The sequence below is a fragment of the Nerophis lumbriciformis genome, linkage group LG22 (genome assembly GCF_033978685.3).
Source record: "Nerophis lumbriciformis linkage group LG22, RoL_Nlum_v2.1, whole genome shotgun sequence".
NCBI classification, from domain to species: domain Eukaryota; kingdom Metazoa; phylum Chordata; class Actinopteri; order Syngnathiformes; family Syngnathidae; genus Nerophis; species Nerophis lumbriciformis.
The window spans coordinates 29,994,407-30,008,789 of NC_084569.2; the positions used below are offsets into that span (position 1 = coordinate 29,994,407).

Sequence of the window (14,383 nt, forward strand, 5' to 3'; positions counted from 1 at the left end):
ACAACATCAGCTGTTGTTGCCAAGATGGCGCATAGCCTGGCCGAATTTCAGGTCCCCTCGGACGCTGAAGCCGCTGGGGACCGCGGGAGAGGCGCTCTGAGGCGCTGCAGGGGACGGCCCCGGCTCACGGACACTGACCGAGCTCAGCGGCGTCTCGAGTCCCGGAAAAAGTACGACATTAGGCGGGTGTACCTGGGAGAGGCGCACAAGCTGTGGAGTGATCTGCGGCGGCGCACAAGTCTGAGCGATGCCGGACTGGCGGAGTATTTAATCCTGCTTCACGCCACTTGTGGGGATAAATACCTGCAGAAACACTCGGGGTGAGACTCCTTGCACTTTTACTTCAAGGACTTTACTAACACTTGTGCTATTCTGTCCTGTGACGTGCAGATTTACAAACACACAGTATGATGCTAGAACAGTGTTTTTCAACCACTGTGCCGCGGCACACTAGTGTGAGATACAGTCTGGTGTGCCGTGGGAGATTTTCTAAATTCACCTATTTGGGTTAAAAAAGTATTTTTTGCAAACCGGTAATTAAAGTCTGCAAATGACGTGTTGTTGTTGAGTGTCGGTGCTATCTAGAGATCGGCAGAGTAACCGTGTAATACTCTTCCATATCAGTAGGTGGCAGACGGTTGCTAATTGCTTTGTAGATGTCGGAAACAGCGGGAGGCAGTGTGCAGGTAAAAAAAAAAAAAGTGTCTCAGGATTAAACCAAAAATAAACAAACAGGCGAGTGCCCCTAAGAAAAGGCATTGAAGCTTAGGGAAGGCTATGCAGAACGAAACTAAAACTGAACTGGCTACAAAGTAAACAAAAACAGAATGCTGGACGACAGCAAAGACTTACTGCGGAGCAAAGACGCCGTCCACAATGTACATCCGAACATGACATGACAATCAACAACGTCCCCACAAAGAAGGATAAAAACAACTGTTCTTGATTTCTAAAACAAAGCAGATGCGGGAAATATAGCTCAAAGGAAGACATGAAACTGCTACAGGAAAATACAAAAAAAAAAGAGGAAAAGCCACCAAAATAGGAGCGCACGACAAGAACTAAAACACTACACACAGGAAAACAGCAAAAAACTCCAAATAAGTCAGGGCGTGATGTGACAGGGGGTGACAGTACACCTACTTTGAGACAAGAGCTATAGTGATGCGTGCTTAGTTATGGTTTAAAGACATATCCAACAATTGCGACGATGACTTTTTACTGTCAACTGAGTTTAGTTTTTTTGTGATTTCTGCTGGTGGTATGCCTCCGGATTTTTTCAACGCAGAAAATGTGCCTTGGCTCAAAAAAAGTTGAAAAACACTGTGCTAGAATACAACATTTCAACACACTTAGCACCAATGTTGGGTTAGTTACTGAAAACCAGTAACTAGTTACAGTGAGTAGTTACTTTTTTTCAAAAGTAACTCAGTTACTAACTCAGTTTCTTACACCAAAAAGTAATGCGTTACTGTGAAAAGTAACTATTTAATTACTTATATATATATATATATATATATATATATATATATATATATATATATATATATATATATATATATATATATATAATTTTATTTTTTTTAAGGCCCGCTTTAATGCCCTTTTAGCCTTCATTTCAGTACTGTTATTGCACTGGAGAATAATACAATGTGTTGATCAACTTGACATGCATTTGCATCACTAAACTCTGCTAAGCAATGTGGTCTACATACAACACACAAATATATGTTTCAAAGGGCCAATTTGTTTCAGGCCAAAACAAATTGACAAAACTGTTTTAAATAGCTGCAACATAACATACATAAGTAACAAACATCATAATAACAGCATAGCTGTAAACCAAGGAAGGCACACACTACATCAGGGGTGGGCAATTAATTTTTACCGGGGGCCGCATCAGCAACCCAAGCACTGCTGGAGGGTCACATCGACAATATTTCAATTAAATTTTGCTCAATATTATTTTTGATATACCGTAAGATAAATAATAATAATAATAATTAATGATAATAATCATCATTTCATTTAACCTAACTTAACTTTATACAAAAGCAGATTGCTTTTGATGGTTTTATTTTTAACACTGTCTTACACCACACTTCCTGATGTATAATACAATGCAAAAATGTCAATTTCTGCACAGGGTTAATTTAAAGTTTATCCTGCATCCTCTTTAAAAGTCCAACATTTTTCCCCGTCAAATTTGGACAACCATCTGTTGTCACACCTGCCAGCTTGTCCCATTTCAGTCCTAACATGTCCAAACACACATTTACCTATGTGAACAAGTCATTACCTGTGGTTGTCCCTATTAATTGACTGCATGGCTGCCAGCTCTTCCGTGAATTGAAAGTCTGCAGTTATCCCACGTAAGAAGATGAGCAGCTGGGCGGTGTCACGTACATCGCAGCTCTCATCCAAAGCCAGCGAAAAACAGTCAGCTGAAGCTCCAAATTTCCGGGCATATCAGTGCAACAGAGTCCAATAAGCACTCTTTAATAAACTCCGTCAGAAAACGCCTTACTTTTTCTGGCGATTTTGTGAGAAATGACGAAACTTGTCCTGACGGCTGCATTCTGGGGGTGTGAAATATGGCAAAAAGTCCTTGTTGGGTTTGCAGTTTTACCATCAACGCATCAGCCTCCGTTGCGCGCTCTTCATCAGACAGATTCCGGTATTTTTCCTCGTTCTTCGTCATGTAGTGGCGATTCAAATTACATTCTTTAAACACAGCAACCTGTGTACCACACATTAAGCACACGGCTTTACCTTTAATTTCTGTAAAGAAATACCTCCCCTGACAGCACGTCACTGATTCTGTCATGCAACATCCTTGACTTGACATTTGGCTATGACTTCTTCTAATGATACTATTATTATGTCTTACAGGAACAACACTGGCTCTGTGGAGTCTGTAAATCAGAGAAAAAGTGAGTATTATTTTTAGTAAAGCAAATAACTTCAAGCAGGAGCAGTTATTTTATACAATGTATGCATCACTTACCCAGGGAAGGTGGATGTGTGTATATTATTTACATACAAATGAGGTGACACTCAATTAGGGTTGTCCCTATACCAATATTTTGGTACTTTTCTAAATAAAGGGCAACACAAAAAATGTCATTATTGGCTTTATTTTAGCAAAAAATCTTACAGTACATTAAACATATATTTCTTATTGCAATTTTGTCCTTAAATAAAATAGTGAACAAACTAGACAACTTTTTTTTTTTAGTAGTAAGTAAACAAACAAAGGCTCCTAATTTGTCTGCTGACGTATGCAGTAACATATTGTGTCATTTTATTATTTTGTCAAAATTATTAAGGACTAGTGGTAGAACATTTATTATTAATCTACTTGTTCATTTACTGTTAATATCTGCTTACTTTCTCTTTCAACATGTTCTATCTACACTTCTGTTAAAAATGTAATAATCACTTATTCTTCTGTTGTTTAATACTTTACATTAGTTTTGGATGTTACAACACATTTGGGTATCGATCCGATACCAAGTAGTTACAAGATCATACAATTGTCATAATTTAAGTCCTCATGTGTCCAGGGACATATTTCATGAGTTTATAAACATAATATAAATTTTTTTTAAAAATGGATGGATGTTAACCGCTAGCTAGCTAGCCATGTCTTAAAGCACCTCTTCCTGAGGGTGTTTCAGTGTTATAACTTCACCTTTATCTTTAGTTCTTAAGCCAAAAATGTGTCCATTCTCCCTTTTCTGTCTACACACTGTGTCTGCTTGTAAGTACTCTGTGATTGTGCGCTGCCGAATACGCTCCTCTGCTCGTAAAACCAGCAATGTCATGACGTTAGGGGTGTAACGGTACGTTTATTTGTATTGAACCGTTTCGGTCCGGGGGTTTCGGTTTGGTCCGGAGGTGTACCGAACGAGTTTCCACATGGACATATTAAGTAGCGTAACGCACGTTGTGTAAACAATGCACACCGAGGCACAACACACGGCATGCTAGCAGCGACTGGGCTACGATAGACTGACCATACGTCCTCTTTTCACCGGACATGTCCTCTTTTGCGGAGCTGTCAGGGCGGAGTTTCTTAAATGCCTCAAATGTCCGGCATTTTGAGTTACGGTTGCGTGTATTTTCAATGTACGTTCAGGGTTAAGAAGGGGTTAAAAACAAAACAAATTCTGCGCACAGCAGCATTGGTGAGGGAGGGGCAGAGACAGAGAGAGAGTTATGATAAACGCGCATGCGTCACCAGGCTCTGCTTTTTATCCATAGATTTATCAGATTTAATTTTTTATTATCACTAGCAGGGGTGTCAAAAGTGTGCCCCGGAGGCCATTTGCGGCCCACAGCTAATGTTTTAAAAGGCCCACGGCACATTCTAAAAATACTATTAAAATAAACAAAAACTTAACAAAAGTGAAATAAAAAAGCTTAAAGGTTAAATGTAATTTAGAAAAAGTTGCAATGTTGACTAATAAAACAAAACTGTTTTTTTTCTTTCAAACTGTCATTGCTCAAAACATAATATTGAATCAAAATCAATGTTATTAAGAATTATTGACCTATCCAAGGTTCCTATTACTTCACATCAAATATCCCACTAAGAAAAATATTTTTGGTGGAGGATTTTGCAAATTTGGTAAATAAATAACCCAAAAATGTACATTTTGTTGTTTTCTTACTGTACCGAAAATGAACCGAACCGTGACCTCCAAACCGAATCGTCACGTCATGTAGCGGTGTAACGGTACACAAAAATGACGGCGTACCGAACCGAAATTTTTGTGTACCATTACACCGCTACATGACGTGACGATGCGCCATCATGCCCGTCAAAAAAAAAAAAAAGGGCGGGGGGACGGGTGAATTGGTAGTTTTTGGAGGCGGTATAGTCCCGAATATGATTACTTAGTATAGCAGTACTATACTATACCGGTATACCGTACAACTCTACACTCAATAAGTATGAATATCATGCAAACATTCATTCATGTCAGCAATTCGACTTCAAATGTGAAACTAAAGTTTGTGGAAGTGAATTATATTTATATAGCGCTTTTTCTATAGTGACTCAAAGCGCTTTACATTGTGAAACCCAATATCTAAGTTACATTTTAAACCAGTGTGGGTGGCACTGGGAGCAGGTGGGTAAAGTGTCTTGCCCAAGGACACAACGGCAGTGACTAGGATGGCGGAAGCGGGGATTCGAACCTGCAACCCTCAAGTTGCTGGCACGACCACTCTACCAACCGAGCTATACCGCCCCTAACCTGTAATATAAAGTCATTGCATGCAAAGTGAGATATGTCAAGCCTTTTTGTCACAATCTTGAGGATCAATTTGAGCTTTTTGCAAGCTGTAAACCATTAACATCAAAAGAAGGCTTAAAATATGTTAAATTGATCTAATTGCCGGAATAAACGTATGTTTGCATGATATTCGGATTGTTTGAGTTTCACCTGTATGATGTCGCATGCAGGAAATGGTAAGTGGAATACATAGTAGTCGTCTACGACCATGTGTTTCTTGTTTTTCATGTGTTTTCAAATGTTGTGCGAAGGAAATTGCTCAGACTTCCTAAATTACATTTTCATTACACTACCCTTGCTCAGTGCCCAATTTACTCAATCCAAATACCACGCGCTAAACAGCGTGTGCAAAAAAATAAAATACCATGTACTATTAGTGGGCGTGTTGCGTGTGATCTACTAACACTGCGTGTGCAACTCAAAAGTGGTGCACACCGACTTATTTAAATGAGAGTTTTGCATGTACAAACCCCGTTTCCATATGAGTTGGGAAATTGTGTTAGATGTAAATATAAACGGAATACAATGATTTGCAAATCCTTTTCAACCCATATTCAATTGAATGCACTACAAAGACAAGATATTTGATGTTCAAACTCATAAACTTTTTTTTTTTGCAAATAATAATTAACTTAGAATTTCATGGCTGCAACACGTGCCAAAGTAGTTGGGAAAGGGCATGTTCACCACTGTGTTACATGGCCTTTTCTTTTGACAACACTCAGTAAACGTTTGGGAACTGAGGAGACACATTTTTTAAGCTTCTCAGGTGGAATTCTTTCCCATTCTTGCTTGATGTACAGCTGAAGTTGTTCAACAGTCCGGGGGTCTCCGTTGTGGTATTTCAGGCTTCATAATGCACCACACATTTTCAATGGGAGACAGGTCTGGACTACAGGTAGGCCAGTCTAGTACACGTGGCTTGGCATTGTCTTGCTGAAATAAGCAGGGGCGTCCATGGTAACGTTGCTTGGATGGCAACATATGTTGCTCCAAAACCTGTATGTACCTTTCAGCATTAATGGCGCCTTCACAGATGTGTAAGTTACCCATGTCTTTGGCACTAATACACCCCCATACCATCACAGATGCTGGCTTTTCAACTTTGCGCCTATAGCAATCCGGATGGTTCTTTTCCTCTTTGGTCCGAAGGACACGACGTCTACAGTTTCCAAAAACAATTTGAAATGTGGACTCGTCAGACCACAGAACACTTTTCCACTTTGTATCAGTCCATCTTAGATGAGCTCAGGCCCAGCGTTTCTGGGTGTTGTTGATAAACGGTTTTCGCCTTGCATTGGAGAATTTTATCTTGCACTTACAGATGTAGCGACCAACTGTAGTTACTGACAGTGGGTTTCTGAAGTGTTCCTGAGCTCATGTGGTGATATCCTTTACAAACTGATGTCGCTTGTTGATGCAGTACAGCCTGAGGGATCGAAGGTCACGGGCTTAGCTGCTTACGTGCAGTGATTTCTCCAGATTCTCTGAACCCTTTGATGATATTACGGGCCGTAGATGGTGAAATCCCTAAATTCCTTGCAATAGCTGGTTGAGAAAGGTTTTTCTTGAACTGTTCAACAATTTGCTCACGCATTTGTTGACAAAGTGGTGACCCTCGCCCCATCCTTGTTTGTGAATGACTGAGCATTTCATGGAATCTACTTTTATACCCAATCATGGCACCCACCTGTTCCCAATTTGCCTGTTCACCTTTGGGGTGTTCCAAATAAGTGTTTGATGAGCATCCCTCAACTTTATCAGTATTTATTGCCACCTTTCCCAACTTCTTTGTCACGTGTTGCTGGCATCAAATTCTAAAGTTAATGATTATTTGCAAAAAAAAAATGTTTATCAGTTTGAACATCAAATATGTTGTCTTTGTAGCATATTCAAATGAATATGGGTTGAAAATTATTTGCAAATCATTGTATTCCGTTTATATTTACATCTAACACAATTTCCCAACTCATATGGAAACAGGGTATAATCTGTAACACCTTTTCTCAATCACAGCCTAGACAACAGAAACATATGCACACTGACACTTAATTCTCTGTGTTAGACTGTGGATCGCATCACCAGCGCACTCACTGCTCCCCTCACCTCCCAGGGGGTGATCAAGGGTTATGGGTCAAATGCAGAGAATCATTTCACCACACCTAGTGTGTGTGTGGCAATCATTGGTACTTTAACTTTAACTTAATTAGTAATATATTCCCCCCCCCAAAAAAATCGAACAACATAAAAAACGCCAGCAGACACAAAAATGCATCATTTCATTTTAATCAGCCCTAAAATTCCTGCAGCTGCCATAAAATTATAAACGGAAATTGCTGAATAGATATGTCTAATATTTTTTATTTCTGACCATCCAAAATGTTGACACATGCACATAGGACGGAGGGATTCTCAAAATAGTGCTCGCAAAACGGTGATGTGTTGATAAATCACATTGCACGTGCTAAATAATTATATTTGCATTTTCTCCTTCCACTATTTTGGCCGTTTTGATGAACAGCATATATTTAGCATATTAATGAACTCACTGAACAGATACAATCCACTTTACACAAGTTAAGTAGATCAGCGTTGCGTGTGCTATCAGGTTTGCACATGTTTTAGTACACCTTTAGTAAATAATTGTCATTATTTGTGAAGTTTACAAACTTGTATTAGTTTCACTACTAAACCTGCATAACACAAACTTTCACATATTAAATATTACAACCTTTACAAAACAATAGGTCTCCATTAAAATGTTGTACATTTTACTATACACTAATTAGGGCTGTCAAATTATTATGTTTTTTTTTAAATCAGATTAATCACATTTTGGAATTTGGATTAATCATGATTAATCACAGGTGATTCCTCAAATGCATGATAACAATTATCTTAAGAAAAGACCCCAATATTTGTGCACAGAATGTCATCCAGGAACGTTTTCAAGCGTTTCACTTGAATATGTCATTTATTTGTACAGGACTTGGTAACACTTTTATGTGAAGTCCTTTCAGCCTGTATTTTGGAGTGAATTTTGCCAGCGAGCACAATCTCCTTACTCATTTTTGTACTGACGTATGCATTGTTCTGATCACTGACCGCATCGCAGTTAAAGTAATCAATCAAGCTTTATTGCAAAATCCAACGTCCAAGTCGACATGCAATCGCTTACAGTACATAAAACAAAGAATACAGTATAAGTGGCATGATATTACATAATATAAAAAAAAAGTTATTGTGCATATCAGTAAAATCTATCTAATAAATAAAGACAGCACTAAAAAAATATACGTAAAAATTGCTTCTACACATTCTGTCATACTTGCCAACTTTGAGACCTCCGAATTCAGTAGATAGGGTGGGGGCGGTGTTTGGTGAAGGGTGTATATTGTAGCGTCCCGGAAGAATTAGTGCTGCAAGGGGTTCTGGGTATTTGTTCTGTTGTGTTTATGTTTGTTACGGTGTGGATATTCTCCCAAAATGTGTTTGTCATTCTTGTTTGGTGTGAGTTCACAGTGTGGCGCATATTTGTAACAGTGTTAAAGTTGTTTATACGGCCACCCTCAGTGTGACCTGTATGGCTGTTGACCAAGTATGCTTTGCATTCACTTATGTGTGTGTAAAAACCGCATGTATTACGTAACTGGGCCAGCACGCTGTTTGTATGGAGGAAAAGCGGATGTGACGACAGGTTGTAGAGGATGCTAAAGGCAGTGCCTTTAAGGCACGCCCCAATATTGTTGTCCGGGTGAAAATCGGGAGAAATTCGGGAGAATGGTTGCCCTGGGATATTTTCGGGAGTCTCCCGGGAAAATCGGGAGGGTTGGCAAGTATGCATTCTGTAAAAGGCACAAAGTGTTTCCATTAATAGGATTGGTACCTAACAGAACTACACCTTGGATTTGTCATCTGAATAAAAAATAGCTTATACGGTCAAAATAAATTGCCTGATTAATCTTACTGTGAACATGATTAATGCGGTTATTTTTTTGTGATTAATCACATGAGTTAACTTGTTCATTTATTATATATATTTAACTTACTTTGTCTCGGAAATCTGACTGATGCCTCCTAAATCTTTGTTTGTTGCATTATTCTATATGACGAGCAGGGGTCTGTATTTAAAAAAAATAAAAATCTTTGGGGGTATTTTAGCAATAATAATTCCATATTTTTTAAAGGGGAACATTATCACAATTTCAGAAGGGTTAAAACCATTAAAAATCAGTTCCCAGTGGCTTATTTTATTTTTCGACGTTTCTTTCAAAATTTTACCCATCACGCAATATCCCTAAAAAAAGCTTCAAAGTGCCTGATTTTAACCATCGTTAAATACACCCGTCCATTTTCCTGTGACGTCACATAGTGAAGCCAACACAAACAAACATGGTGCATAGAACAGCAAGCTATAGCGACATTAGCTCGGATTCAGACTCGGATTTCAGCGGCTTAAGCGATTCAACAGATTACGCATGTATTGAAACGGATGGTTGTAGTGTGGAGGCAGGTAGCGAAAACGAAATTGAAGAAGAAACTGAAGCTATTGAGCCATATCGGTTTGAACTGTATGCAAGCGAAACCGACGAAAACGACACGACAGCCAGCGACACGGGAGAAAGCGAGGACGAATTCGGCGATCGCCTTCTAACCAACGATTGGTATGTGTTTGTTTGGCATTAAAGGAAACTAACAACTATGAACTAGGTTTACAGCATATGAAATACATTTGGCAACAACATGCACTTTGAGAGTGCAGACAGCCCAATTTTCATCAATTAAAATATTCTGTAGACATACCCTCATCCGCTCATCAGCAGGCTAGGGAAGCTAGGGTCGATATTCTTCTCTTGATCATCTTCGGTGGCATAAGGGACGGTGTGAGCCAAGACATCCAGGGGGTTTAGCTCGCTCGTCTGCGGGAACAAACTGCCGCCATTCCTTGCCGTGCTACCGAGGTCCTTTGTCCCTGAATTGCTCACACACTCCGGCAGATTCAATGGGGGTCTGGCGGCAGATTTCTTTGACTTTATCGTTGGAAATGCATCTGCTTTGAGTGTCGCAGGATATCCACACATTCTTGCCATCTCTGTCGTAGCATAGCTTTCGTCGGTAAAGTGTGCGGAACAAACGTCCAATTTCTTGCCACTTTCGCATCTTTGGGCCACTGGTGCAACTTGAATCCGTCCCTGTTCGTGTTGTTACACCCTCTGACAACACACCGACGAGGCATGATGTCTCCAAGGTACGGAAAACAGTCGAAAAAACGGAAAATAACAGAGCTGATTTGACTCGGTGTTTGAGAAAATGGCGGATTGCTTCCCGATGTGACGTCACGTTGTGATGTCATCGCTCCGAGAGCGAATATTAGAAAGGCGTTTAATTCGCCAAAATTCACCCATTTAGAGTTCGGAAATCGGTTAAAAAAATGTATGGTCTTTTTTCTGCAACATCAAGGTATATATTGACGCTTACATAGGTCTGGTGATAATGTTCCCCTTTAACAGTTTGTTCTGAATGTTCTGAACTTTTGCTTTGAAACAAGTGTTTGTGAAGTTTGTCGCCGTGTAGCTCAACTTGCAATAACTGACAGCATATATATACATATATATATATTTTTTGACCATAAATAGATGTACAAAACGTTGTAATTCAACTTCTCCCTTGTTGTTGTTGTTTTGTCAGTTAAGAAGGAGCGAGAATCAAGCCTCCATAGCCTCGTGTGTTGGTACCAGAAGCACCTGCGTTCCTGCCCCCACGAGCCCCAGCTCAGAGCTCTGGAGCTCCAGCCCAACTTCTCCACGGCTGCCATCTGGCAATGCGATGGCGACCATTCGTTCGTGCAACAGCTTTTCTCGCCGCTGAGGGAGGCAAGTGACTCTGAGCGGGAGGAGAGACAGCATGGAGACGACTGTGAAAGTGCTGCAAAATCGGTGCCAAAGAGATTAGCCGGCCGCAGGAGAAAAACTAACACTCCGCCAAAAGGTGCAAATTTACCGTTTTTGTCAGATACTCCCTTAATTACCGTATTTTTCGGACTATAAGGCGCACTTAAAATCCTTTCATTTTCTCAAAAATCGACAGTACGCCTTATAACCAGGTGCGCCTAATGTACGACATAATTCTGGTTGTGCTTACTGACCTCGAAGCCATTTTATTTGGTACATGGTGTAATGATAAGTGTGACCAGTAGATGGCAGTCACACATAATAGATACGTGTAGACTGCCATATGATGGCAGTCACACATAAGAGATATGCGTAGACTGCAATATGACTCAAGTAAACAACACAATAATTCTATGTTCCATTGAAAATATAGAACATTACACAGGGCACTCAAAAAGTATTATTATGGTGTGTGTGTATAAGGTAAGACATATTATCTGGCGTTTTGTTTCACAATATTATGCAAAAGCAACTTTTCTTACCTTCTGGTACCTGCTGATCTGTAGTTGGGATCTGCATATTTCCTAAAAATTAGCGCAGGTCCGCCTTTGTAGTCTGTGGCGACGCCGTAGTCGATAAGCTCCTTCTTTTTCTCTATCTTCTTGTTATGGGACATTCATCCTGCGCTGTTGCCATTTCTAATATAAAGTAGTGTAAAGTCCTTACTTATATCTGTCAGTAGACTCGCCATGAAAGCGTTAAAACATACCGGTGTAGTGAGTTTACATTATTCACCCAAGGAACTTTAGTTATTATAGAGTTCCAAGAGATACGTGCAAACTGCAAGATGACGCCAATAAACAACACCAAAACTTTTAATGTTCAATTGAGAATATAGAACAGGGGTCGGGAACCTTTTTGGCTGAGAGAGCCATAAAAGCCAAATATGTTAAAATGTATTTCCATGAGAACCATATACTATTTTTTTAACACTGAATACAACTAAACGTGTGCATTTTTAAGTGAGACCAATATTTTCAGAGTATAATAAGTCTCTTATTCTTTTTAATAACATTGTTATTCTGAAGCTAACCAATAATAAATTAAATACTTCTTGCCATTAATGCGACTTCTTGAACAGCTGCGGTAGAAAACGGATGGATGGATTAAAATGCATAAGAATGTTTTATATTTTGGAACATTATTTTTAACACTGTGATTACCAGCGGAATTATTCATTACTTATCGTGTTAAGCAATGTCAGCTAAGATTTATCTGAGAGCCAGATGCAGTCATCAAAAGAGCCACATCTGGTTCGGGAGCCGTAGGTTCCCTACCCCTGATATAGAACATTACACACGGCACTCAAAAATCTGTCAAGGTTTTTAGTACGACTTTGATAAGCTATGAAGCTGCACCGCTTGATGGATTGACAGAGCATTAGACATACCAGTATTATCATGGTGCGTATATAAAGACCGCAAAACGGCACCTAATAGCAGACATATTATCTGGTGTTTTGTTTCGCAGTATTATGCAAAACCAACTTTTCTTACCTTCTGGTACCTGCTGATCTGTATTTGGGATCTGCATAAGTCCTGAAAATGCGCGCGTCCGCCATTGTAGTCCGTGCCGACACCGTAGTCATTTATTTATCCTCTACCTTCTTGTTATGGGACATTCATCCTCTGCTGTTGCCATTTCTGATATAAAGTAGTGTAAAGTTCTTACTTATATCTGTCAGTAAACTATCTATCAAAGCGCTAAAACTAGTGGGTTTACATTATTCACCCACGGAACTTTAGTTATTAGAGGGTTTTTCACGGGACACATTTTCGGCGTTGTTGCACTAGTGAGCCACGGATGAGAAGATGCTGCTCCGTTGTTGATTGAAGTAAAGTCTGAATGTCATTAAAACAGTTAGCTCCATCTTTTGACACTTCTTCCACTCCCGTCCTTGCACGCTACACCGCTACAACAAAGATGACGGGGAGAAGACCCTGTCGAAGGTGAGCCACGTAAATAAGACCGCCCACAAAACGGCGCATCCTGAAGAGACGCTCAGAAAGCGACTTGAAGATGTTTTGTAAAACATAATCTATGTAATATTTTGACCAAAGAACCACCATCACATGTTACGTAGACCACAAGATAGTGTTTTCCATTTAGAAAAAAATCATAATATGACCCCTTTAATGCGCCTTATAATCCGGTGCGCCTTTTTAGACCTGAATAGACCCGCTCATCGGCAGTGCGCCTTTTAATCCGGTGCGCCCTACGGACGGGAAAATACGGAATTCGTCAATTAACATATTTATGTCCTATTTCTTGTAGGTTTAGAAGAATCTTTGATAGTTTCTGAGGTTGGAGACATAGCCACAAAAGCCTTAACACATTCTGCCAGTGTGGAGAGCGCCGCCAATGACCTCCCCCTGACAGAACCGCAGGTGTGGGAGATGGAGATGGTGCTGGAGCGACCACAAGGCTCCCCTGAGGCAATGTTCCACTCCCTCACGTCAGAAGAGGAGGCTGACGATGTGAGTCAAGACCAGGATGAAGGAGCGACGGAGCCACTCGGAGAGGACGAGCACACCGGGTGCGGTTACGAGCGCGTCGCCATGGTAACGTCCTTTGCGGACAAACCGAGGAAAGCGGACGAGCGCCCGGGGGAATCGGTGCAAACGTCACCCCAGCCGGAGCTTTTGGCCCAGCCTCCCGCACAGGCAGAAGAGGACGGCGGGGAACTTTATGATCCTCACGCTCTGCAGGCGGTGGTGACGAGTTGTGACATTCCCAACCATCAGACGGCTCTCGAAGGCTCCCAGGTTAGGACAAGTGTGTGTTCCACTGAAGTGTTGTTATATTAAATTTTTCCCCTTCCAGCTAATCATCATAACTGGCCCCAGCTATGAGGCTCTTGCGTCAGAGGGCATCCAGCTCAACATGGGTGCCGGGAACGTGGAGGAAGTCACCTGCACTGTCCTCGACGGCGTCGGCTACGACCAAGCGTGTGACTCTGCATCAAAAATGCCAGCGGCGGGAGACGACGGCTCAATGGCAGGTGTGTTAACTTTCATTCAGAAGTCAATCACAAATGCAACAGTACCTCGGTTTCCAAAAGAAGACCGAATCGTGTGAAAACTAGAGATCGACAGGTATGTTTACTTCAGTGCGATATCGATTACCGTA

At 40.6% G+C, this 14,383-nt stretch overlaps 1 protein-coding gene across 3 annotated transcripts in view; it reads left to right on the plus strand.

Annotated features, from left to right (window-relative positions):
* Positions 1 to 14,383, plus strand: part of znf653 (zinc finger protein 653) — a 37,010-nt gene continuing 22,627 nt past the window's right edge. For 2 of the 3 annotated variants that reach the window (XR_009816691.2, XM_061973654.2), the window contains exons 1-5: positions 25 to 320; positions 2,893 to 2,933; positions 10,992 to 11,291; positions 13,529 to 14,019; positions 14,078 to 14,255. Coding sequence is in view for 2 of the 3 variants with exons in the window: in XM_061973654.2 (XP_061829638.1) it covers positions 25 to 320; positions 2,893 to 2,933; positions 10,992 to 11,291; positions 13,529 to 14,019; positions 14,078 to 14,255 (1,306 nt within the window). In the remaining variant the exon portion in view is untranslated. Of the gene's footprint in view, positions 321 to 2,892; positions 2,934 to 10,991; positions 11,292 to 13,528; positions 14,020 to 14,077; positions 14,256 to 14,383 lie in introns of all 3 variants that reach the window. The other variant, XM_061973655.1, reaches the window with a different exon arrangement.